We start from the raw sequence: 22,429 nt of genomic DNA, 5'->3' as shown, positions 1-22,429 counted from the left end.
TATGCTGCTTTCAAGTTTCACACATCTGTGATCTTTTTTACATTAACATGATTCTGTATTGTCACCATCTACAATAACCAAACCACTTTTGATGACATACAATGGAACAATTACAATTTTAAACAGGAAGCTGATCAGACCACAGCATAGACCATATTCACACAATAGCCATTTTCCTCTGATATCACACTCAGGGTGGGAAGCTCAGATTTCCTACCACTGTGTCCCAGGTTGCAAGTAGAACATCAGGTCAGTCATAACTATAATCATCAAATGACAGAACTACAGTCTATAAACTCCATAAAAACCTTCATAGAGTAAACCTCTTGGTGTGAGTTAAATGTCATCAAATGTCTGAATTGGAGGGTTGACCTTCATTTTCTCTGTTCTAGAAAGATTTGGAACGAAATGTATTTGAAATGCATCTTCTACAAAACTCCATCAATATTCAACCAACATCAATTTGTGGTATTTCTAACAATTTTCTATGTGATTTTATGTAGAGTACTCAAATAATTGGATGTATATATGAAAGGGACGCATAAAGTTTTAGTCCCTACTATGGGGCAAACTAAAAAAAACAAAAAATTCCCAGAAGGTACTTGATAACATGTTTCACAAGAACCCTCACTTTCTCCAAAATACCCACTTCCCGACCATAGATAACCCTGATGACATGACTATTACATAATCTGTCTTCACAGGTTGACAAGTACTCCCAGTGATGAGTAAACTGAACCTAATATTACAGGATTACACAAAAACTACTGGACAGATTTTTTCTCGCTTCCTTTAGTATTGTGAGATAGGGTGTTTTTTAAATTAATTTCTCAGGGAATATTGAGAAATAGTTGATCAGGTCACAACACTTGACACTTTGTTTAACCCTCTTGCATTACGCCACGCTGCACTCCCAACTGGAATAAGATTCCTTTCTTCATTTGCTGTGACTGTTACACTCTGATCTGACGTCAGATGCATGCATGTGCGTGTGCATGAGAAGGAGTGAAAGGACAAGAAAGAGATTTCAATTAGGAATGACCTGATAATTAATGAATCATTAATCAGTAATTCCTGAAAAACTATATAGTAGATACTGATTAGTTACTAGAGAACTGACTGGGAGGTACTATAATAACTAAATAATACTGAGTAGTTAAGAGGTTCCCAATTACTTCATGATTATTCTTTTCAGTTGCTGGATTGTAGGTGTGTCATATAGCTGTCTTTTCCTAATGTACATATTCTTTGGTAAGTTTGTGTTTGTATTGCCTCTGGTGTATTTGATGTTATATTTTATGTGACAGGAAAAACTTCAGGAACAAAGTCAAAGGTATACTAGAGCACATGTATTTCTGTACTGAGACCACCGGACAGGCTTCCAGCTCCATGTGAAGCGGTGTTGAGGCGAGATAAACTCCTTCCTTCATCGTTTTATTCACCACCTGCAACACCTAAACTGGATCCTGACTGGGATCATTGTAACCTCAAACTGATGGTTGATGATCTGGAGCTTGTACTTTATAGTCATTGACTGTATTATGATTAGTGAGGCGCATTGGTCTGTGTTTTTTTATTGAGTTATGCGTTCTTAATGTACATATTTCATGTTGAGTCTGTATCTGTGTTGTCTCTGGTGTATTTGATGTTCTATTTAATGTGTTGGAAAGGTCCATCTATGGACAGGCATGGCAAAGTAGCTAATGCCATAAATGCTGTGGTTTGCGGTATTAGTTCATGCTAAATACTGATCAAATCTTGTGGTCTGAAGACCTTTTAATGCTGTGAGATCTGATTACACAGACCAGGAACACTTTTTCTGTTACTTGGGACAGGTTCCTTGGAGGAGGAAGGAAGATGAGGATACATTTCAAACAAACTCATGAGATCACAAAGTAAGTTGGGAAAATGTGACCAAACAAGGAAATACACTGATGCCAAGTTCCATCTACGCCCTTTCCTGAATTGAGCCAAAACAAACCAGACTAACAATGTTCAGAGTCCAGCTATGCTATCAGCCCTCTAGGCTGTACTAAGGCACAGGCAGGCTTCAAGCTAAATGCTAATCTCTGCATGCTAACATGCTGAAATATAGCAGGTAATGTTTACCACGTACACTTTAATAGTTTAGCATGATGGCATACTTACATGTGCTAATTAGGAATAAACTCAGACAACTGATCTGATGGGAATGTTACTAGTTTTTGCAGGTATTTAGCAGATAGACATCTTGACCTGCTCAGGGCCACGATATTCAAATTGCCCCTAGTGCACGTAAATGTATATTTTATATATATAGATTTTTTAATTTTATGTTTCTCCTAAATACTTTTTTTTCAATATTTTAATACTTTTAATATCTTATTTTAAGACTTGTTTTACTCAATGTTATCTGTTATTCTGTGTTGTCAGTAGGAACCGAGAGACAAGCAATTTCAATTCCTGAATATGTCTATGTATGTATTGCAGAAATTGACAATAAAACTGACTTTGACTTTGACTTTAGTGGGGCATGTGTACCAAATACACCCCACAGACAGACCTGTTGATGGCGTTGGAGGAAAAGTCAGAGGCTCTTCTGGATCTTCGTCTGGGAAACCTTGATGTGTCTTATTTAATGCTAATCTACCTGACAGTGGTTGAAATATTTCAGTCTGTACAAAAACGGATATCGTCATCCCCGAAAGTTTGCATCGAATCTACTGAAGAATGTAACACACAGCTGATTAAACTGCAAAACCTCATTGAACGAGTTCTTCAAAAAGACTCACAAATGATTTAAATCACAGACGACAGGTGTCCCTTGAAAACATTTCATTGTCTTTTTAAAAAAAACTTTTGTACAATGTTTCCCATGAAAGAAGCACACGGATGACAGTTTTACAGCTGTGGTAATGAAATACAAGGATCACAATGGAATACAAGTGTTGGACAGGAGGTCACAGTGGTCTGGAGGGTGAACCGCCTGCAGTCAGGACACAGCAGCAGGTCACAGTTTCAGCTCCAGTCTGGATTCAGACCTCAAGTGAAGCCTCTCCTCTTGACAGACGGAGCTTCACTTCACCTTTGGAGGCATGTAGTGTATTCTGCACCTTTCATTGAAGATCTGAGGAAAAGAAAGGACACACCATTCATATCAGATAATAAATGATCATTTATGTGTGATTATAGGACATGATGGGCAAACGAGCATACCTTCAAACTTCTATCATTGACAACTTCTTCAACATTCAGCTCTGATTGCATCAGCTTTAACTGGAGACAAGGAAGAAAGAAAAAGCATCAATTAAAGTATTATTTTCATTGGAAGTATGATGACAGACAACTTAAATAAATATATAAATATGATCATTTCTGTTTCCTACAAAATTGTTTATTTAACCTCACTTAAAAGTTCAGATCACCTAAATTATTATTAAAAAGTCGCCACACCAGTGCAATGGAGGAGAACATATAGTAATTTAGTTTGTGATGCTCAGTGTGAGGATAAACTACATTTAAAGGGTTGCTCTAGTGATTTAGTATCGAATTGCAAGGGACAAATTGAAGCAACAGAACCCCACGGACATTTCCCAGAAAGCAGCTTGATTACATCGTTCATTAGAATACCCACTTCATCCAAAACGCCCACTTTTTTCTAACTCCACACCCTCACACAGCATTCAGTTGATATGCCTGACCACAGATAACACCAACTACTTCACTATGACATAATCTGTATTCACAGGGTGAGTAGAACTCCCAATTGTGAGTAAAAAGAATTTAATATGTACAATTGGTGAAGTGTCCCTTTAAAAAATGTATCCAGAAGTGTGTCTTTCAGGCAACAATGTTCTTGTTCCCTGTAAAAAAACGATCCACGGTGAGTTTGGTGGATTATCCCGAATGACTGGCACACCGTTTCTGTTTTCAATGCTGTGAACAGATATGGCAGAGGAGGTGCAGAGGTGGATACTTCAGAACTTGGGCACATGAAACTACAACTAAGTGTGATTAGGGTGAAATGAGCCCAATCCTCTCCAAATGAGAGATGTCCCTTGAAGTCTGCACATGGACCTACTTGGCTGGCTCACATCTTACAGTTTGGTGGTTTTTGGAGCCCTCTACTGTTCAAAACAGCACTTACTTTGGTCTGCTCCTTTCTGAGCTGCTTGATGAGCGCCAGGTTTTCGTTGTCCTTTGCTCTCTCTTCACGCAGTTGTCCCACCACCTGAGATGTCTGGGCTATACAGGACTTGATAGCTTTGTCTCTGCTCAGATGGGCCTCCATCAGCTGTGGAGCACATGAGGTTGTTACCGGAGAGAAACTGCAACAGTGTGGTATGAAAGAGTGAGGAGGAAACACTTTGAAACACTCAGAGACGTGTTTTAGTCATGACTGTCGCACTCACAGATTCATAGAGTTGTTTGCATGTTTGTGTGGCATCCACTTTGCCTGAGAAGGAGACTGTGGGCACGGTGGTGTTCAGGGCGTGGACGATGCGGTCATCTATGGTACGCATCACCTTCAGTACCTCCTGAGAAACACACGGTGGGGCAAAGTGACAGCCAGCAGCTTTGGTTAAACTAAAACCATCAAAGGAATGACAAATGTATGTTGTACATAACATTTTAGTGTATCAGAATAGAAACCGATGACTTTTTTCTATCAACACTTGTAAAGGGAATCAACACAGAAACAGTAGAAGATACAGCTATCTGTGATCTGTGCACAATCCATGCATTAAAAAGCAAAAGGGACACAAATTGGGTCATGTTTGTAGTTTTGGGAAAGAAATGTTAAACCAAAGGCAAAGACATTCATTGACTGATGTTTTTACACCTTAAACTAATTAAATAAACAAACTCTCCTAATTTTTATTTAGGAACAAACTGAATAAACAAACTGACCATAAAGGACCCTGACACCTTTCTAGAGATAGATAGATAGATAGATAGATAGAATTTCACATCTTTGCACAAGTGACACCCCTATTTTTTTGTCAAATTGAAGTTCTGACAGAGGGCGACTTAACACAGTGCTTCCTAAACTCTCTGGCTTGTGACAACCCATCATAAGGAGGTGTTTAGTGGGAAAAAAAGCAAGTTTTAGAAATCTAAAGCGACGCTGGATGACTATCTAAAGACACCTGAGCCACTTCAACGGGTTAGGTATCACATGCTGGCCAGGTGTTCATCTGGAGAACCGTGACAGTGACTTTTAAACCATATACAGCGTATACACCGTTGACATTCTTGCTCAATCTGCTCCAGTCCGGCTCCATGAACTCTTGTACAACACAGTGTGAGCACCAGTGATCAGGAGGGTCACTCATTCACTGGCTTACATACACAATAAACAACATGACGTGTGAACCACCAAGAGGTTATGATTCGTACGGCTGCAATCCCGTGACAAGTTAGCACATATCGATTAATCCTCCTTTACATTTACCTGAAACATTGAAAAGTCCTCACAGTTTAAAGTTCCATCGGGCGCCGCCATAGTCAACTGCTGGGTCCTCTCCAGACACGACGCCAGGTGACTGCTCAAAAAAGTGCCTGAATAAAAAGGGTTATTTACTTAGCATTTCCGTTCCTAATATTTGTATCTCGGAATACCTTGAAAGTCAATATCTATATTTAAACAAACGCACTACCTAATTAAATACAGAACAGTTACATAATGTGTGAATTTTCGCTGTTGTGTCATCGATTTTTGTTTCCTGCCAACCTCCACCTACACGTAACCCAAAACAGCAATTTTGTGTTGCCTAATCGTAACATAAGCATAACTGGACGTAAGATATGACTCCAGACACGGAGGGTAACCACAATACAAAGGGAAAAACTGATTTTAACAAGAGACTAGTATTATTTTTGATCAGGCATACGGCACGGACTCTTATTCTTATATCACGGGGTCCTGTTGGGCAGTTGTCGAAAGCTCAGCTAGTTGACTTTCAGCAGCTGACTGAAGGCTGGAAGTGTGGCGACGCACTTTAATGGCTTGAGAGACACGTTGTACCTTATTTACTTTAACAAAAAATATGAATTTCGTCAGATCTCGCCTTTCCGTTGGCAGCCTTCTAGGTTCGTATTTGTCAATTTCTTGAATTTTCTGTGTTTCTTTAGATTTAAAACTGAATGACACCCTCTCTATTTGTAACTTCATTGTTGATTTAGCAGCTAGTTACACCTCTTACAATCTCACATACTACTAACATTATATATTTGTATTTGTTGTTTTATTTAATTCTTCGTTCGTGGCTATGAAAGGTGCGTGACTCGACAGGTAACGTAGGTAATGATGGTAACCGTTCCCGTATTGTGAAATGTGTAATTCGTGTTCAGGTTTGGTCATCCCATAAAAAAAAGCCCCACCAAGATACTTTGACCTTGCAAACCTTTTTAGTTTTTTTTATTACACGATATTTCTGGGCTTTGTTTACCTGACACGCCTACTTTTTATAATGGAAGTGGACAGTGGACATTGGCTCAGCCTTTCTTATGGCTGTACTTGTATGATGCATGTTCTGATTACTTATTTAGCCCCTTCATGTAAAATTGAGATTTTCTGTTTAATGTGATCTTAAATTGAACCTCACTGGTTTGTTGACAAAAAAGCCACTTCAGGAAGTCCCGATGGGCTTTAGAAATCTCAATTTTAAAATGATAAATTGGGAAAATACTGAACAGGTTAACTAATATAGCATTCCTTCCATGTACAATACACTCAGTCTTTTTGCTTTTTTTCATATTTTAACAGGTCAGAGGTGCAGGCAGGTCACTGAAACATGGAGCCACAGAGGCATGTGCAATAAACCACAGGAGGCCAAAGCAGAGCCTCCTCCTCCTCCGACTACAGCTCCAGCACACGGTACAGTTTTGGATCATAAACAACCAGATTCTCTTGTCTTCTGGTTTTTGTATTATACATGCACATAACCACAAAGCAAGACCCAGCAGCTGCAGAAATTTACCACCACTCATTTAATCTTTTCACTTCTAATCCAGACTACCTTTATATGTCTGAGGACCGCTGATATTCTTGATTGTTTCTAGGACAAGATGACCCACAAATGCCCCACCAGCAGATAATTTGAGGGGTTAGAGAGCTCCTTTGGGCCCCCCATGACCCAGGACAAATGACCTGGTGTTCCCAAACTGATGGCTCAAACCAATCTTTTTCTTCAAAATTTTTAAAGTAGACTCCCAGAACAGGTCAGCGATAAAGCATCCCTGTATTGACTGCCAGAGGATTTTGGACATCACAAGTCACTTGTTATTGCTGTAGCCAAGTGTGTGAAAGTTTTCTTTGGTCTCAGAGGGAGGAGGGACACAGGAAATCACAGTCTCTGGGGTGATGGAGCTAATGACTGGGGCTTGTGAAATTGAACTTCACCTCGATCCCTCTTTTTTGTTCAAGATGTGGATTTGTGGACTTAAACCTCTGTTTGTTTGTTCTTTCACACAGCAAACCGTGCTGGTTTCCGAGTCCCAGGCTACAAACCCTCAGAGATGGACAGGAGGATGCTGCTGTGGTCGGGACGCTTTAAGACAGCGGACCAGATACCAGAATTTGTGTCGTAAGTAGCATTTTCCTGTTTATACCAGACCTCCCAGCACACTCGTATGTGACTGGCCCTTTGGGTGATCTAGTTAAGATACAACGCAAGAACAGAGAAAACTAATTGGATGAGCGGTGGTGCTGCTGCGGTAAGCTGATGTTCCAAGATGGCTGCAGTTCTGTTTGTGGCTGGACATAATTGAAATCAGGGTAGAGATCATATCTGATCTGTTGCTGTGATAAAAGACTTAACTGTCACGCATACAAACTGCAGACCTCCCACCTCCTGTACTCAGGATGGAGCAAGGCTCGGTTTACAAAGACATGTTGTAATTATGTTATTGCTGTTGACTTTGATGACCATGTCTCTGCCAAGTGTGTCAAAATACTACTGTATCTGGCTACAGACCTTTTTCTGTTTGCACACCTGCCTTTGCCTCAGGTTTGAGATGATTGATGCTGCCAGAAACAAAGTCAGAGTGAAAACCTGCTATGTGATGATGGCCGCCACAATAGTGGCCTGTCTGGTGATGGTCATCATGGGCAAACGGGTGAGTGACAAGTTGACCCCGCTGTTTGCATGCATTGTTTTTCTCCATTTTCAATCTCAGAGTTAAATGGCCCACAACAATGTGAAAGAAGTGTCTGTACTTTTGCTTGTAGCTTTGTCTTAAAAATTAACCCTTCTGTTCTTCTCTGCTATATCTAAATATCATGTGGAGAATGGAACATTTTCAGCTCTTACCAGCAATTTGTCTCATTGTGTCGCAGGCTGCAGGCAGGCACGAGTCGCTGACGAAACAAAACATGGAGAAGAAAGCAAGATGGCGAGAGGAAATGGCGAGAGAGAGGGAGGCTGCTGCCGCCCTGTCTGAGAAGGCTCAGTGATGGAGGACAACATCTCAGCCTTGTCATTTTTCCCCAGATATTGAGCCAACAGGTCCTCCCTCTTGCTATATGTGACACAACTTACGAGCTCTCCACTTCCATCATACAGAGAGACCAATAGTCGTCTGCGTGGTTCATTCTTAGTATTACCTGTTGTAACCTGGAGGTTGACCGTCACAGATCAAGTATGGATCATTTGAGTAATTTTGACACCCGATGTAATGTAAGGTTTTATCTTTTAAGTGAATGTACTGAGGTAATAAAATGGCACCTGTTTCACTTAAAATGTATGTGGTGGTAGCATTTGGTCACCAGAGGAGAGTGGAAACTTTAGTATGATGCAACCTGGTACTGTAATGGAGGTTTTAGGATTTTTTTTTTATATATAACACAAATTATTTGCTTTTACTACATAGTGAAATAATGATTTTCGGGTAAGAAATCTGTTAAACAGATGCAACAGTGTCTATTTCCCATTGGAATTAATAAAATGCTTCTAGTAAACCTTCACATACCTCTCAAACTCTCCAACCTAAATGCCTTAGGTAACCTTTTTTCCCCTCAGAGGCATCAGTCTTGTTTGTCGGCCCTCAAGGGATTTGAATGATCTTCTTTTAAGAGAGCATCAAGAAGTTGAATCAGGCACAATCCATCTGCACAATAGTCTGTCCTGTCCTGATACTCATGTAATGAGGTTGGTTTGTTCATGACTGATGTGACATCTATGTTTGTAAATAGTGAGCACCAAAAAAATATCAAAATCAATAAAGTAATCCTTCTTGAGAATTCCTGTCTGGTTTAATGACCTGATCTGGTTTCATATAAACTACAAGTCTAAAGTCACTTTCACTGTTTATAGTCCACAGGATTAATTAAGAAAATACTTGATCTGCATAAATTGCTGCCTTATGCAGAAATACTACCATTTCTTTAATTGTACATCAGCAATTTGATCAAAGAAAATACTTCCCGAAACAATTTGTTCTGTATGCTAACTACAATGAAACTGATTCGCTTACACTGTCGTTCATGAAACAGCTTTTATGCAAATGGCATAACAGGGGACAGCTGCACAAACTCAGTACAACAAACAGTAATTAACATGAAGAGCTGGTCATCTCTTGCAGAGATTTCGACAAAAGTAAGCAATGTAAAGAGGACTTGGTAAACAAACATTCAGTTCTGCTAACTAAGGTGATCACCAGTATTTTCAAGTTTTAATCTGGATTTTTGTTGAAATGATCTGGAAGGATTTTTGTAGAATAAAGATTATGGCACCATCAGCAACATGACAGATGCTAACCCCAACTAAAAAACAACATTATGCTTTTTAAAAAAAGACCAACTTTAGACCCAATAGCTGACACGTGTGTCGATGATTTGGCGTGATCAAATTGGAAAATACTACCTGAACATGTTTTAGACTGCTCACAGCTAAACAGCCAATTTTCCAAAAGAGTCTCGTTTACTTTGTCACAATAAAGTTCTTCTAGCTTTGCTGAGGCAGCATGATCAACTGATTGTAATTAGTGTGCTAACAGTTTCAGTCCACAATCTGCTTGAGTAAACAGTGAAGTACATTGTAATCCTTGTCATACCAGAAGGGGACCAAGATTCAGATCGGATCTCTTTACGCCTCGCTTCCTGAGGAGGGAAGAGCCCCGCCGTGAACCAATTAAATAGTTAATGCAAAAACTACTGTATATTCTCGAAGAGCAGGCGTCAGTCCTGAACTAAAGTGCTGCAAATGAAATGAAATTATGGTAAGATAATAAAAATTCCCGCTGGTCTGCTGCTGGACAGATTCCAGGGTTAAATAGTCTGTTTCTTTTTTGTCTTGTCTAAGTCTGTCCAATTGTCTCAGTGCGCGGGAAGACTCCAATTCCCATGGTTCCATGGGGTAATTCACATCACACCAGAGGCGGCAGGCAGTCTAAACTCTTCAGGATGGAGCTGTGCAGGTGGAATGTCCCGTTACTGGATAGAGGAATGCATGATATGAGATCCAGGAGGGAACGCAAGCAGCCTGGTTTGTCACTGACAAGCTCCACCCCTCAGCGACACAGTCAAGTTCCTAATTTGTCCATCTGTGGTCACTTATCCAATGGCCGGATAGAGGAAGTGAGGAACCTCCATTTTTGAGTCGATTAAGTGCCTTTCGTAGAGGTCAGGTGAGTCCTTGGGTTGGGACTGGCCACATGGCCCCCGTTGTGGGCAGCTCAGTCCAAAGACCACAAACATGTGGTCGACGTCTCATAGTCAGTCCAGTGTTTAGGTTAGATCATTCTTCTCTATGCGTGTGTGCAGGAGGGGGGGAACTCACGTCCATGTTTGTCTGTCTTGTGAGTCATTAATGCTTCAATCAGACAAGCAGTGCAGTCCTACAAACTCCCGCTTCATCAGAGACAGGGGTCGCCAATCCTGCGGGAACGTGGAGAGGTGATCTTTATACGGGATGAGCCGAGGAGGATGTCCAAAAAGTAAGACGGGGGTGTTGTTGGAGGGACAATCTGCTAGTAGGAGATGCTGGGCCCTGGGCAGGCAGGAGGGGTTCAGGCGCAGAGGTGAGATCGGCGCAAGACAGAATGATGAGTGAAACCTTCACGAACTGGCTGACAAGACTGCAGAACTTGACCCACGTTGGACGCACTCACACACATGTGCTCCCGTAATGTTACATTTTTTCATAATCATGATAATGATTAAATCAACCTCTCTGACGATGAGAAGGGAAAAAAGGAGGAGGGGAGCCGAGGGTCGTCGCAACCCTTGATCGTGGCAGTGAGAGAAATGAGCAGAGGTGAGGATGAAGGTGGAGCACGGAGGGAGGGAGGATTTAGCATTATAGCTGGAAGCCTTCCATCGGGGCCTCGCACTGCTGGAAGAGGAACTGCTGCTGCTGCAGATCGACGGCGGGAGCCAGAGACGGGTCCTCGTCTTCAGTGTTGAAGTAGCGCTCGATCAGGTCGAAGGCTTTCTGGTAGATTTCCTGGTTCTCGTGACCCTGCAGGAACTCCAACTTGTCCAGACCTGAGAAGGAGTGTTGTGTTGGAATTATTAGTTTACTGACAAATAATTATCTGTCAGTGATAAAATATAAGTAAAAGTGTCTTTTCCCAGTGTCTCATATGTGAGGATTTGCTGGTTTTCCACATGTTTTATATCACTATAAATTGAACATCTTTAATATTTTGGACAAGTAATCCCACCATTTTCTGGAATCAAATAAACTCTATGACTCTCTCTGGCAGGTTACAGGCAACAGGCGACCGAATGACATGCATCGTTTCCTTTAGTAAAATTAGATTACTCGATGTTTGAACATTACTGGAAGTACACAACTCAACAACTTATATGAAAATGTCCAATTGTTTTTAGACATTTTAATGCTGAAATGTTGCATAATATATATTTAAGGATTGATCAGTTAATTGAAAAGCTAACTGTCAGATAATTAATGATGAGAATAATTATTAGTTTCCAAACATGTGCTATGCTTGACTTCATAAAGCCAACATGACAAGGTTCATCACTGTATACGTTTTTACTTAATTTCCACCTAAAATGTATGTTTCCAATAAGTTCTACTTCTTTCAGGGTGACTGAAAAACAACAAACTGGTCAACAATGTCATTAAGTTGTAAAACCTTGTTTCTTTGAGTTGTTTGTGAAACCTGCATTACAAACTGTAGTGCATAAAACTGAACTCTGGGCTCATAAAACTAAACCCAATTATGCAAATACATACAAAACCTCACATAATGTGTCACAGATAGGGAAATAAAATCGCTCATCTTTCATGCATTATTTGCCCATATGACTGTATTTAGATATTTTGATCATGTGGGTACATTTAGAATTGCTCAAATGTAATTACATCATTTAAATCGAGTGTCTGTGTGTGTGTAGACTTACCATAGGCCTCTTCAATGAGTGCACAGTAAGGGTTGATGCCTCCTCCCCTCTTGGCCTCCAGTTCTCCCAGTCGCAGAATATTCTCCAGGCCATTCAGAGCCACCTGAACTATTTTGGAGTCCATGAGAGTGAGCAGGTCGCACAGAGGTTTAATACAGCCGAGTTCCACCAGGTGCCTGCAGGGGGCAGCACGCACACAGAGCAGAGATGGGGCAGAACTTTTATTACTCATTCAAAGCAAATAATTGTGTTTGGATTAACAGTAGATACAAAGCATTATCAAGACACCACACCTGCATTAAAAGATAAAACTACACCACATTAGTACATTACTCATTACTACAACAGCTACAAGAAGGTACTACTACCTCTACTGCTTTGAATGATTTATACAGGTGTAACTAATAAGTTATAGCCCAAACTTTTTGCTGAATGTATTCATTTCTGCCATGTTGACATTATTAAACAATGCCCTACATAAAAAGCAACAAATCAGTGATGTACTTCCGTGAGCAGTGCTAAATGCTAACCCTGTATTATTTCATAAAATGTCGTTAATTACAGAGGAACAAGCCACATTTCAATGGATGTGAAGCCTTGGATATAGTACTGTACACACTGGCTGTATGTTAAACTGCATCAGTGGTCTTACCTAATTTGCTCTGCAGAGCCCCCCGAGGTGGCATTGGTGATGGCCCAGGCTGCCTCCTTCCTCGTGCGAAACTCTGCTACCTGCAGGATCGTGATGAGAGGAGGCAGCAGACCTGCATCAATCACCATCTACAGAGAGGGGAAAAAAGACGTGATTAAATGAGGGAATGCTTTCAAACTTCTATAAAGTAAAAACGTCCAAGGTTATTCTTTGGGATGCAACGCTGACATCCATGCACACCTGTATTTGTGCTCGGTTCCCTGCAGTAATGTTGGAGATCGTCCAGCAGGCTTCCTTCTTGATGGACTCCTTGGGGCTACTCAGGAGGTGAAGTAGGGACTGCAGCGCTGAACAGTTCAAAATCACCTGGGCAGTCAAGCAAATTACACACAAAGTCAGAATGATTCATCAGTAAGTATTCAATTACATTCTGGGTAAGTATAACCTCTGTGTGTGTTCAAGCTGCCATTACCTGCGTTTGTAGATCATCTCCTGTGACTATGTTCCCAACAGCTCGCAGTGCAGGAGACACCACCTTATAATCAGAGTGCCTGGAACAAAGGATTGTAAAGTATGAGCAATCAAACTGATATAAATATGTTTGCTCTCCAGTTTCATGACAGTAGCGACTTAACAGTGAGTTTACGGGTTGTTTTTTCATATAGAAACACTACAGGAACACTTAGAAGTGTAGTGTATCCTGTCTTAACTTTTGCAGTTTGTCACAGCTGGTAATGCATTGGTAAAACTCCATTACTGTCTGGGAATGTTCACAACACACTCGCATCTGGATTGTCACACCCAGGACAGCCTGTTACCGTAAAAAGCTCTTCTCCAGCAATAAATATCTTTTTGTGTGCGTGTTTACAGTGTCTCTTTAGAGCCTTACATCAGCAACTCCACCAGCCTGCGACAGACTCCAGAATCAATAACAGCCTGGATTTTGTCATTGGGGCCATCAGATAGATAGGAGAGTGCCCAGCATGCATCAGCCAGAATGTCTGTGTCATTGACAAACAGCAGCCAGGACAGCACACTGAGACATGGGGACACCTGGGGGGAAAAAATCGGGACAAAGAGGCACATCAGGAGGGATCATGTTGGTGTCGAGTGTGATTGTTTTTCCAGGTTAGATATAAGTTACTTCATACGGCTTGTGACCTTGTAGTGTGAGATATGTTGTACTTTAGCCAAGTGAGAAGTGTGCCGTTGCCATAGTGATATGGTTATCTTGGCAAATTACCTTAGTGAAGTCCGGAGGTGGGTTCTTTCCTCTGCACAGGTTTGAGAGCGCCCACACTGCGTTTCTCATCATCGTTAGACGATTCTGTTTGGCCAACAACCTGCAGAAGGAGTTTTGTTATAGAGGATACAGGATCAAAGTTACTCTTAATTTTCAAGCGTTATAAGAAGATTCAGGGGGAAGACAATGTGACATTGAGCTGCTACTTACTGCACCAAGGAAGGCAGAATGTTGCAGTCTATGACAAAGTCTCTGCATTCTGTGCTATCTCCTGCTATGTTTCCCAGGGCCCACACTGCCTGAGGAGCAAAGCAATTCAGGTCAGTCGATGAACAACATCAAAATGTACAATATTCAATAACAGAACTATATTTATTCAACCAAGCAGGTTAACTACATATATGTTGCTGTTTTACATAAAAGTTATAATGGGGAAACAAAAAAGAGAAGTATAAGTGACTGTTAGTGGGGAGACATTTGACTAATAGAGGGAAGTGATGTACTGTATGTCTAAATCCTTGGTACCTGTTCCTGTACGTCTTCAAAATCCGAGCTGAGCATCTCTATGAAAATTGGCACAGCTCCAGCCTGGATCACCACCCGAGTCTGATGGGATGTACCTGATGCAATGTTGGTCAACACCCATGCAGCTTCAAACTAAAACAACAGTCAAAATATATTCATTTATTACATAAAACTGTCAAGTGTGTTATTTTCTCTACCTGCACCACACACACAATGCGTACAGTATGTGACATGCATTGTTAGTGCAGAAGGAGTTCATAACAAACAACAACACTGCCAGAATATTAAGCAGCTTCAACTCTCCCCAGCTTAGTCAGCTTGTGCACACCTGCACTGTAACAAAGACACTGAGCAAATGTACCTGCAATGTGCAGTTTTCTCTTCTCTTCAGGAACTCAACAAAGCGCTCCACCACCCCTGCAGTGGCAATGACTTCATCAATGGGTGGGTTGGGTTCTGTGTGTAAAGGGGACAGTATGACAAAGATGAACATAGCATTATCTTGATATCAATAGATAAAAATATTTACTTTGGGATTAAAAGTTATAAAGCAATAATACGTGTTTTACTGCTGCAACAATGACAAAGGTTGAAAGTGGCAGTTTTTTCAAGTTGTTTTGTTGAAGACAAATTAATTTAGACTGATTATATAATGTATGCATGAAACAATGATTAATATTCCCTGTTGAAGGCATTAAATTGTCATCCAGCACTTGTGCAAAGGTACACAGCCAGGTGCCACTGTCATGAACAGGGGTGAAAAGTATCTATGCGGAGGAATCATAGCCATCTACAGCACCCTTACCTTTAGAAAGGAGTTTCCTAAAGCGCTGAGTGCCTATTAGCTGCTGCTCAGGAGAACTGGAGAAGATCATCTGAGTCATATCTTCAGAGATGACCCCACCCTGTGTAGCAGGGACATGAAGATATGATAAAACACAGAGGAAATGAATTCACTTCTGACTTCAAACGTGTAGTAAATGTAGAAGGATGGCAGGATTGTGTTTTACTGCTTCGAGCAATCTTTCTCTTCTTACCATGAGTGGGTCCATGTTGTTAGCCTGGGACTCCAGGTAGCCGCTATCGGCCATCCCATCGTCCTCTGGGACGCCATCATCCTCCACTGTGGCAACATTCCTCCTCTTAAAAAGCTGCAACGGAATAACAATTAAATAAATGATTTTTGGTCTTTCTAAACATATTACCTCATCGCCATTACATAGCTAGGGAACACAGCATGGATTTGGCCTCTGGGAATATTTTGCTTCTACAATAATGGATGCTAAAACTAGGGATTCACAATGCATATTTTTTTCAGCCAGTACGCCAACCATAATTGCCTTCTTCTCATGGCCAATACCAATAAGATAAAGGATAATTACACATTTTGTATTCTAGAAAGAAGTTCATAACCTGTCGTTTGTGCAGACCTGAAGGTGAGAAAAGCTCAGATAATGAGCAAAGCTGCATGAGTTTATATCCCATAGCTCTACTTCTTCTCTGTGTTTATTGGTGGGGTTTCAAGGTCCATACCGCCACCTACTGTATCGGAGATCGTAAATGCTGTGCTTGTTAAGTCAATTAGAGAAATTTCGCTTAATATTATCAACTGTTTTTATTGGCAAGAATTTCACAGATACTGATGAATAACCAATAATATCAATTTCCTAGTATCTGGTTGATAATTTCTTTATCTGATACATTGTGCATCCCTAACTGAAACTCATCCTCTGCTGAGGAGGGCTAGATTAGCTCCTCCAGCTTAACTCACCTGTTCATCTTTCTTCTGTTTGCGGAGCTGTAGGCCTTCCTCTTCCCTCCTTCTTCTCATTTCATCTGTGTTGAGGGACTTGTTCTTGTAGCTCTTGAGTCGTGCATTGTCCTTACCCTGACTCATTGTGTAGCCTTAATAGATGAAGAGATAAAGTTTGTGTAGTCAGACTACGATACTGTTTGGAGAGTCCATTAACTTCCAATTTGGAAGTGAATACTGTACTGATAGATGGCAAAATCCGATTTTCACCACCAGTTGTATAACAATGCATATGCTATATGTATCTCTAGCCATATCATATCAAAGTTAGCTGTAAGCAGGGCAGCCTTCGCCAGTTGTGTTCATGTGTCAAACAACAGACGATCACTCACTAATATAGCTAAGTTGATATCGAAACTTCAGCTGTAGTTTACATAACTAAATAGGACATCATTCCTCTCAGCAATCACAGTTCAACAAATGGGGGCATCTAAGGATACTAGCTAGCTCGTTAGCTTTATGTGTCTTAACACTGCTTGATTTAAAAGCAGCCAGACATATCAATATCTAATTAACCGGGGTGATGTTTCCCCCTATCAGTTCACAAATCAGCAGAGCACGAAACATTTTAAAATTCATAAAGCACGGGTTTAAGGGGAGGCTACTCGTAATCAGCTAGCTAGCTAGCTAGCTAATGTCAAACCCGTTGTTAGCACAACGTACTGCCGAAAGCTAGCTAGCTGACGTTAGCTCTGAAATGCAACCTTAACGTTAGCTCATGCGACAGCCAAATGTTTTCCAAATATTGCCGACAGAAAGAATTTAATTAGCCTCTGGTTACACGGCGTTAACATACACAGACCCCCAAATGTGTGTAATTCTTATTAACTGACCTGTCAAATTGGGCTCTGTAATCCCCTGGTTCGCTAGGCCACCGTTTGTACAGCCGTCGCCGGTATACTACTGCGCATGCGTCATACTAAGCGCACCCCCCCACACACACACACAGCTTCCCCCGCACCGACTCCCCGCCCCACCCACGCGACGCTCCTGCTTTGTAAATAAGTAGACAAACAGCCTCCATAATCCACATTTACATGCTGCACACTTACTGTAAACGTGTAATAATTCAACAGTCAACATGTTTGTCAACACGTTTTACGTGTGGCGCGTTTGTTCGTGTCTTTATTCAGAGGAACAGCCGCAGTGAGATAATGATAATACGCAGTTGGAGCCACGCAGCCAACTTCAGGGGAGGACTGAGTGCAGCAGGGCCGACCTACAGGTGTGTGTGCCCGGGTGGCGTCTGAAGTATGAGCCTCTTCAAAAAAGATACTTTCTGTGAGGGGAGAGACGCTCCGGCGCCGGCGCTGCAGCTGCACACGCGTCACCCAGCAGCACTCATCACAGCGGAGGGGAGCTCACAGGAGCACCAGCAGTGTTTACCTCAAGCATCATCATAAGCACAGTGTTAAAAGGCTATGCAAGCTGAATTTATGCAGATGAAATATTTTATTGTTTATACTCAGGGGGGGGGGGACACAATATGCTGATGAGGACAAAACAGTGATATTAAATAATAATCATCACATTTTCCTCTTTATTCATGATCATAATCATCCATATTCTCGAAAGCATTTTTTTTTTTTTTTTACAATTTCACACCAAACATAGAGAGTAGATATAGATAAATAAAGACAGAAATAAAATAATAAGATACATTAAAACAAACACAGGCTACATAACAGCTCCTCTTCCTCTACACCAATAGAGGCTAACCTTTCCATTATTTGTATCACTTTTATTTCTGCGCACTTGAAATTACGCAATGTCTGTTTATCTTTGAAATGTGGGTTTTGTATGTGTGTGTGTGTGTGAGAGAGAGAGGGGGACAGAGAGTGGGGGAGGTGAATAAAGGGTCAAATAGGGCCTAATGCATAAACCCTGTCTGACCCTTTGGCACTTAAAGCACGATTGGTGAGCTATCTGGAAAAATTAGGGGATTTATCTCAAACAAGGAATGTTACCCCGGACACACACACACACACACACACACACACAGAGAGAGAGAGAGAGAGAGGGAGAGAGAGAGAGAGACCATAAACCAATCTCAAAGACTGCCTTTGTGCCATTATTTTTCCTTTATTATTACAGTGCCATAGTCAACATGCAACACAATATTATAAAATATAACATGATAATATAAAACACGTGGTAGAGGATTTATTCATCTGTTGGTATCATTTTCTGATCATTTGGCCCCTGATGCCAGGCGACAGCCATGCTACTGAGATGAAAGAAAACACGTTTCCAATCACATTTGGAGTTTTTTTTTCTCCTGACTGCACCTGCCAGCGATCCACCTCACCCCATTAAGATCCAAACATTGTCGCACTTTAAACGACTCTATAAATATGATGCGCTCCAACACAGGCGCAAACTGTGCGCAACTTCTCCTCCAAAAGATGGCAACTATGCAAAGAGTCCAGAGCAACCTCCTGCCCGACGGGGACTTCTTCGACATGTGGCACGACTACATGAACCTGGGCAGAGTCATGGAGAAGCTGTGCGATCTGCGTGAGGGGGACCCCAGAGGAGACACCGAGGGACCCCGGAGAGCCGCAGCCGGAGCCGGAGCCGGAGCGTGGAGCCACATCCAGACCTCCCGGCGGGGGCACCGCAAGAACTCCGTGGGGACCAGCTCAGAGAGCAGCCTGTCGGACAACAGCAGCTCCAGCGGGACTTCTTCAGACTTCTGCCGCTTCTGTAAGCAGAACGGGGAGTCTGCACGGGTGTACCGGTCACACAAGCTGAAGTCTGACGAAGGGAAAGTCATCTGCCCCGTCCTCTGGAACTACACCTGCCCCATCTGTAGAGCCACCGGGGACCAGGCTCACACGCGCCGCTACTGCCCGCAGGCGCGGCGGCAGTAGGCGGCGAGGAAGCTGCCAGGCTCCCGGTCCTGAAAGACCAGCTGACAATGGACAGCAAGAGACTGATGACACTGTACATGCTGAGAGATGTTTTGGTCATGTGTTCATGTTTACATACCTGTTGTGTTTTTAAGAGTTTCATGTTTGACGTTGTTTAGTCAATATGTGTTACTGTCATTCTGCTGTGCAGGGAGGGATAGTTTCTTCACACACCTTCCCTGTTTCAACAAAACATGTTATCAAACCTTGAAACACGCAAGTGTCGAAGTGACATTTTGGAAACTGAAAACCGTCTTTTGTATGTAATTTAAAAACAAACAAACATTGAACATGGTAGAGTCCATTGTATACTTTCGTAAGTTCTGTTGGCAAATGACAGATATTTTCAAAAATGATATGATATTATTTACATTTCAACCAGTTTCCTACTGCATAGTTTTCTGTAATCTTTGTCTACTATTTGATGTGTCATTAATCTTAAATAAATGAATATAAAGCACATGTTCTGTCTGAAATGTGGTGATGTAGAAGCCTAAAGTAGCCCAGCATGTGTTTGAAAATCTCAAAATTCTGCTTAAGTACACTTGAGTCCGTTTACCACTGAAAATATATCTTAAATTAGTCAGCTTAAGTAACTGAGGTCAGATACAGTCAGAGTCACAATGTGTTTTGTAATAGTCAGAGCCGCAAGTCAGCATTTCATAACTCGATTCATATTCAAGGTCCCACAAACTGCTTCGATCAGGTGATAAATCTCTGTTACTAAACGAGTGTTTGGACAATGACCCCTGATAGATCGTATATCCTTAGACTATATAACTGATGCTTCAATGTGAGAGATGCAATGAAGTGTAACATATTCTGTGTGGTCATCATCTGTTTTGTGTGTAAAACTTTAAACTAATATAAAAAGTACAATATTTTGCTTCTGAAACGTACAATAGTGGAGTAGAAGCAGGGAAATACTGAAGTACAAGTACCTCAAAATTGAACAACACTTGAGTGAATGTATTGAGTTGAGCAAAAATTCATTATCTGATCCTTATAGATCTTTTAATAAGTTTATGTAAATTAGAGTAAATTGTACATTTTACTTCTGTAATGTACACTAGTGGAGTAGAAGCAGGGAAATACTAAAGTACAAGTATCTCAAAATTGAACGTCAATGAAAATGGTTCAAGTTCAACATCATTTGTCTCTAAAGGGCAGTTGGTTTTGTAGCATAAAGTGCAAAAAAAAAAAGAGAAACAACAAATATGAATTAACAGGCTCAGCAGCACTGCATCAATGAACAAGCACAGTCATCAGGACAGCAATAAAAACAGACCATTGATGACTATCCTGCATTCTCCCTAAATAAGTGTGCCAACGTAACACCACGAATTCAAAATACATCAACAGGAGCCAATGTATTTGTTTGTAAAGTGTCCTCAATTCAACATCATAACCTTGATCTTAAATACCACTCACTGTCGAGTGTTTTATAATTTGATGTGGTTATTTTATTGTAGCTTATCAAACTTGGCACCTACAGAGATAAAACAGAGATCAGTTCACAGCTGGCTGCTCAAGATATGAACTGATTTCTTGATTAAAAAACAGAAAACTGTGGGGAAGCTGAAGCAGCTGATGGAGAAAGATGAAACAGGAGATGCACAGATGGAAGACGTGTACACATCCTTTAATTCAGTAAAAGTTGTCCCAGCACAGTGTCTTATAGCACATCCAACACTCTCTGTTCCTGTCCTCATGACACCTACAGTTATAAACTTGTTATCCAGAAGTCACGGCGACCCTGCACCCACCACCTTTGCCATGCCACCCCTTCTCCAGCTGGAAGTGAGCCAACATTTCATTCTCATCAGCACTGAAGATTAAGAGACTCCGGTCGCACCTGCGGGGGCCACAACCGTATGTCATTGGGTGATAAAGACCTGTTACCAAACACGGCTATACTGCAAGGGGCAAAGTCTAGCCTCTTTTATAAATGTGTAAAATAATGAACCGCAGTTATGAAGCAGAGAATCATTCATCTAAAGTTTTAGTAATTTATGTCGTCACTGATTCACAGATCAATTTCGTTCCTCGTTTGAAGACGGGGGACTGAAGGAGGACATCTGCAAACTTCGATGATATAAGTGACAAACATGCACACGTGCCGAGGGGCCATAAAAGATGCGCAGTTACACAACGGGCTTGTTTCAATACAAATAAAGTCGCTCCTCAAGAGCAGTCTGCGTGTTGCTTTCAACCAAGAAGGTACATTAACGGTACGTCAAAGGCTTAAAAAGCTCAAACTGATTTTAAGAGTGAATTATCAACATGCTATGCCCAAATTTGTTTTTGTTTTTTACCTTATAATGTGTGTTTTAATGTATTTTACTTGTTTGCAGATTGTCGACTCATCAACAATGGCAAAACACAACATTAGCCTGATGATTGCCATCGTGCTGGCATTGATCTTCTTCATCATCACTATGGTGTTCAATGCTCTGGCAGGGCCGGGGATATGTAAGTTCTCATGCTCTATTTTGTAATATCAGACTCAGTAGCCACCAAGAAATAACTCTTTACAGTTATTTTTTGGATCCACACTGTTTGTGATCAGCTCTGTGATTTTTTTTTGTATGTATTTTTGTCCCTTAGATCCATTTGTGGAGTCCACTGGTAATATTTCAGATGAGTTTGGCACCCAGATCACCCCCGCAGGATGGACCTTCAGCATCTGGTCGATCATTTACGTCTTTCAGGCTTTGGTGGTGGTCTACGCTCTCTCCGGCATCTTTAGGAAGTATGTACTTTTTTTTTTTTTCCTATGTTCATACAGTTGCACTAATAAATAATGGTTATCTTTGTCTCCTAGTATCTGGTTTGCTGAAGTACACATTTACCTCTGTGATTTCTTTCATCAGGAATGCCTACGGTTACGTCTACTGCAGCCCTGCTGTTTTGCCGTGTGGATTTTTTCTGA

At 41.3% G+C, this 22,429-nt stretch overlaps 4 protein-coding genes across 4 annotated transcripts; 2 read left to right on the top strand and 2 right to left on the bottom strand.

Moving 5' to 3' along the window:
• Positions 1-2,797: 2,797 nt before the first annotated feature.
• mix23 (mitochondrial matrix import factor 23) lies at positions 2,798-5,541 on the bottom strand. Its single transcript, XM_084340532.1, has 5 exons — positions 5,435-5,541; positions 4,392-4,517; positions 4,127-4,273; positions 3,196-3,255; positions 2,798-3,106 (listed from the first exon to the last, which is right to left on the bottom strand). Exons 1-5 carry the CDS (start codon positions 5,483-5,485, stop codon positions 3,056-3,058), a joined length of 435 nt encoding a protein of 144 aa, XP_084196658.1. The 5' UTR covers positions 5,486-5,541; the 3' UTR covers positions 2,798-3,055.
• Positions 5,542-5,915: 374 nt separating this feature from the next.
• fam162a (family with sequence similarity 162 member A) lies at positions 5,916-9,223 on the top strand. The gene is made up of 5 exons (XM_084341182.1): positions 5,916-6,072; positions 6,749-6,859; positions 7,457-7,568; positions 7,992-8,100; positions 8,321-9,223. Exons 1-5 carry the CDS (start codon positions 6,030-6,032, stop codon positions 8,435-8,437), a joined length of 492 nt encoding a protein of 163 aa, XP_084197308.1. The 5' UTR covers positions 5,916-6,029; the 3' UTR covers positions 8,438-9,223.
• A 240-nt stretch (positions 9,224-9,463) lies between these two features.
• kpna1 (karyopherin alpha 1 (importin alpha 5)) lies at positions 9,464-17,496 on the bottom strand (the record flags this gene model as incomplete). Its single annotated transcript, XM_084341181.1, is given in 15 exon segments — positions 9,464-11,467; positions 12,353-12,528; positions 13,005-13,132; positions 13,245-13,370; positions 13,477-13,555; positions 13,894-14,057; positions 14,248-14,347; positions 14,458-14,546; positions 14,773-14,904; positions 15,134-15,228; positions 15,578-15,677; positions 15,810-15,923; positions 16,544-16,677; positions 17,419-17,464; positions 17,467-17,496. Coding segments are annotated over 15 exon segments (1,701 nt in total). The 3' UTR covers positions 9,464-11,279.
• A 1,372-nt stretch (positions 17,497-18,868) lies between these two features.
• On the top strand, positions 18,869-19,939 carry nanos2 (nanos homolog 2). The gene has a single exon (XM_084340966.1). It carries the CDS (start codon positions 18,940-18,942, stop codon positions 19,456-19,458), a length of 519 nt encoding a protein of 172 aa, XP_084197092.1. The 5' UTR covers positions 18,869-18,939; the 3' UTR covers positions 19,459-19,939.
• The last annotated feature ends 2,490 nt before the right edge of the window (positions 19,940-22,429 follow it).

The sequence above is a fragment of the Pagrus pagrus genome (genome assembly GCF_965226575.1).
Source record: "Pagrus pagrus genome assembly, chromosome: 20".
NCBI lineage: Eukaryota > Metazoa > Chordata > Actinopteri > Spariformes > Sparidae > Pagrus > Pagrus pagrus.
This window is presented reverse-complemented; position numbering and strand designations above follow the sequence as displayed.

What these genes read in the sequence shown, in the direction of transcription:
- fam162a (XM_084341182.1), top strand. Translation starts at nt 6,030, where the DNA reads ATGAATTTCGTCAGATCTCGCCTTTCCGTTGGCAGCCTTCTAG. An exon ending in GACTACAGCTCCAGCACACG is followed by an intron (nt 6,860 to 7,456) that starts GTACAGTTTTGG and finishes TCTTTCACACAG; the next exon opens with CAAACCGTGCTGGTTTCCGA. An exon ending in CAGATACCAGAATTTGTGTC is followed by an intron (nt 7,569 to 7,991) that starts GTAAGTAGCATT and finishes CCTTTGCCTCAG; the next exon opens with GTTTGAGATGATTGATGCTG.
- nanos2 (XM_084340966.1), top strand. Translation starts at nt 18,940, where the DNA reads ATGATGCGCTCCAACACAGGCGCAAACTGTGCGCAACTTCTCCTCCAA.
- mix23 (XM_084340532.1), bottom strand. Translation starts at nt 5,485, where the DNA reads ATGGCGGCGCCCGATGGAACTTTAAACTGTGAGGACTTTTCAATGTTT. An exon ending in AGGACTTTTCAATGTTTCAG is followed by an intron (nt 4,518 to 5,434) that starts GTAAATGTAAAG and finishes TGTGTTTCTCAG; the next exon opens with GAGGTACTGAAGGTGATGCG. An exon ending in TCAATGATAGAAGTTTGAAG is followed by an intron (nt 3,107 to 3,195) that starts GTATGCTCGTTT and finishes TCTTTTCCTCAG; the next exon opens with ATCTTCAATGAAAGGTGCAG.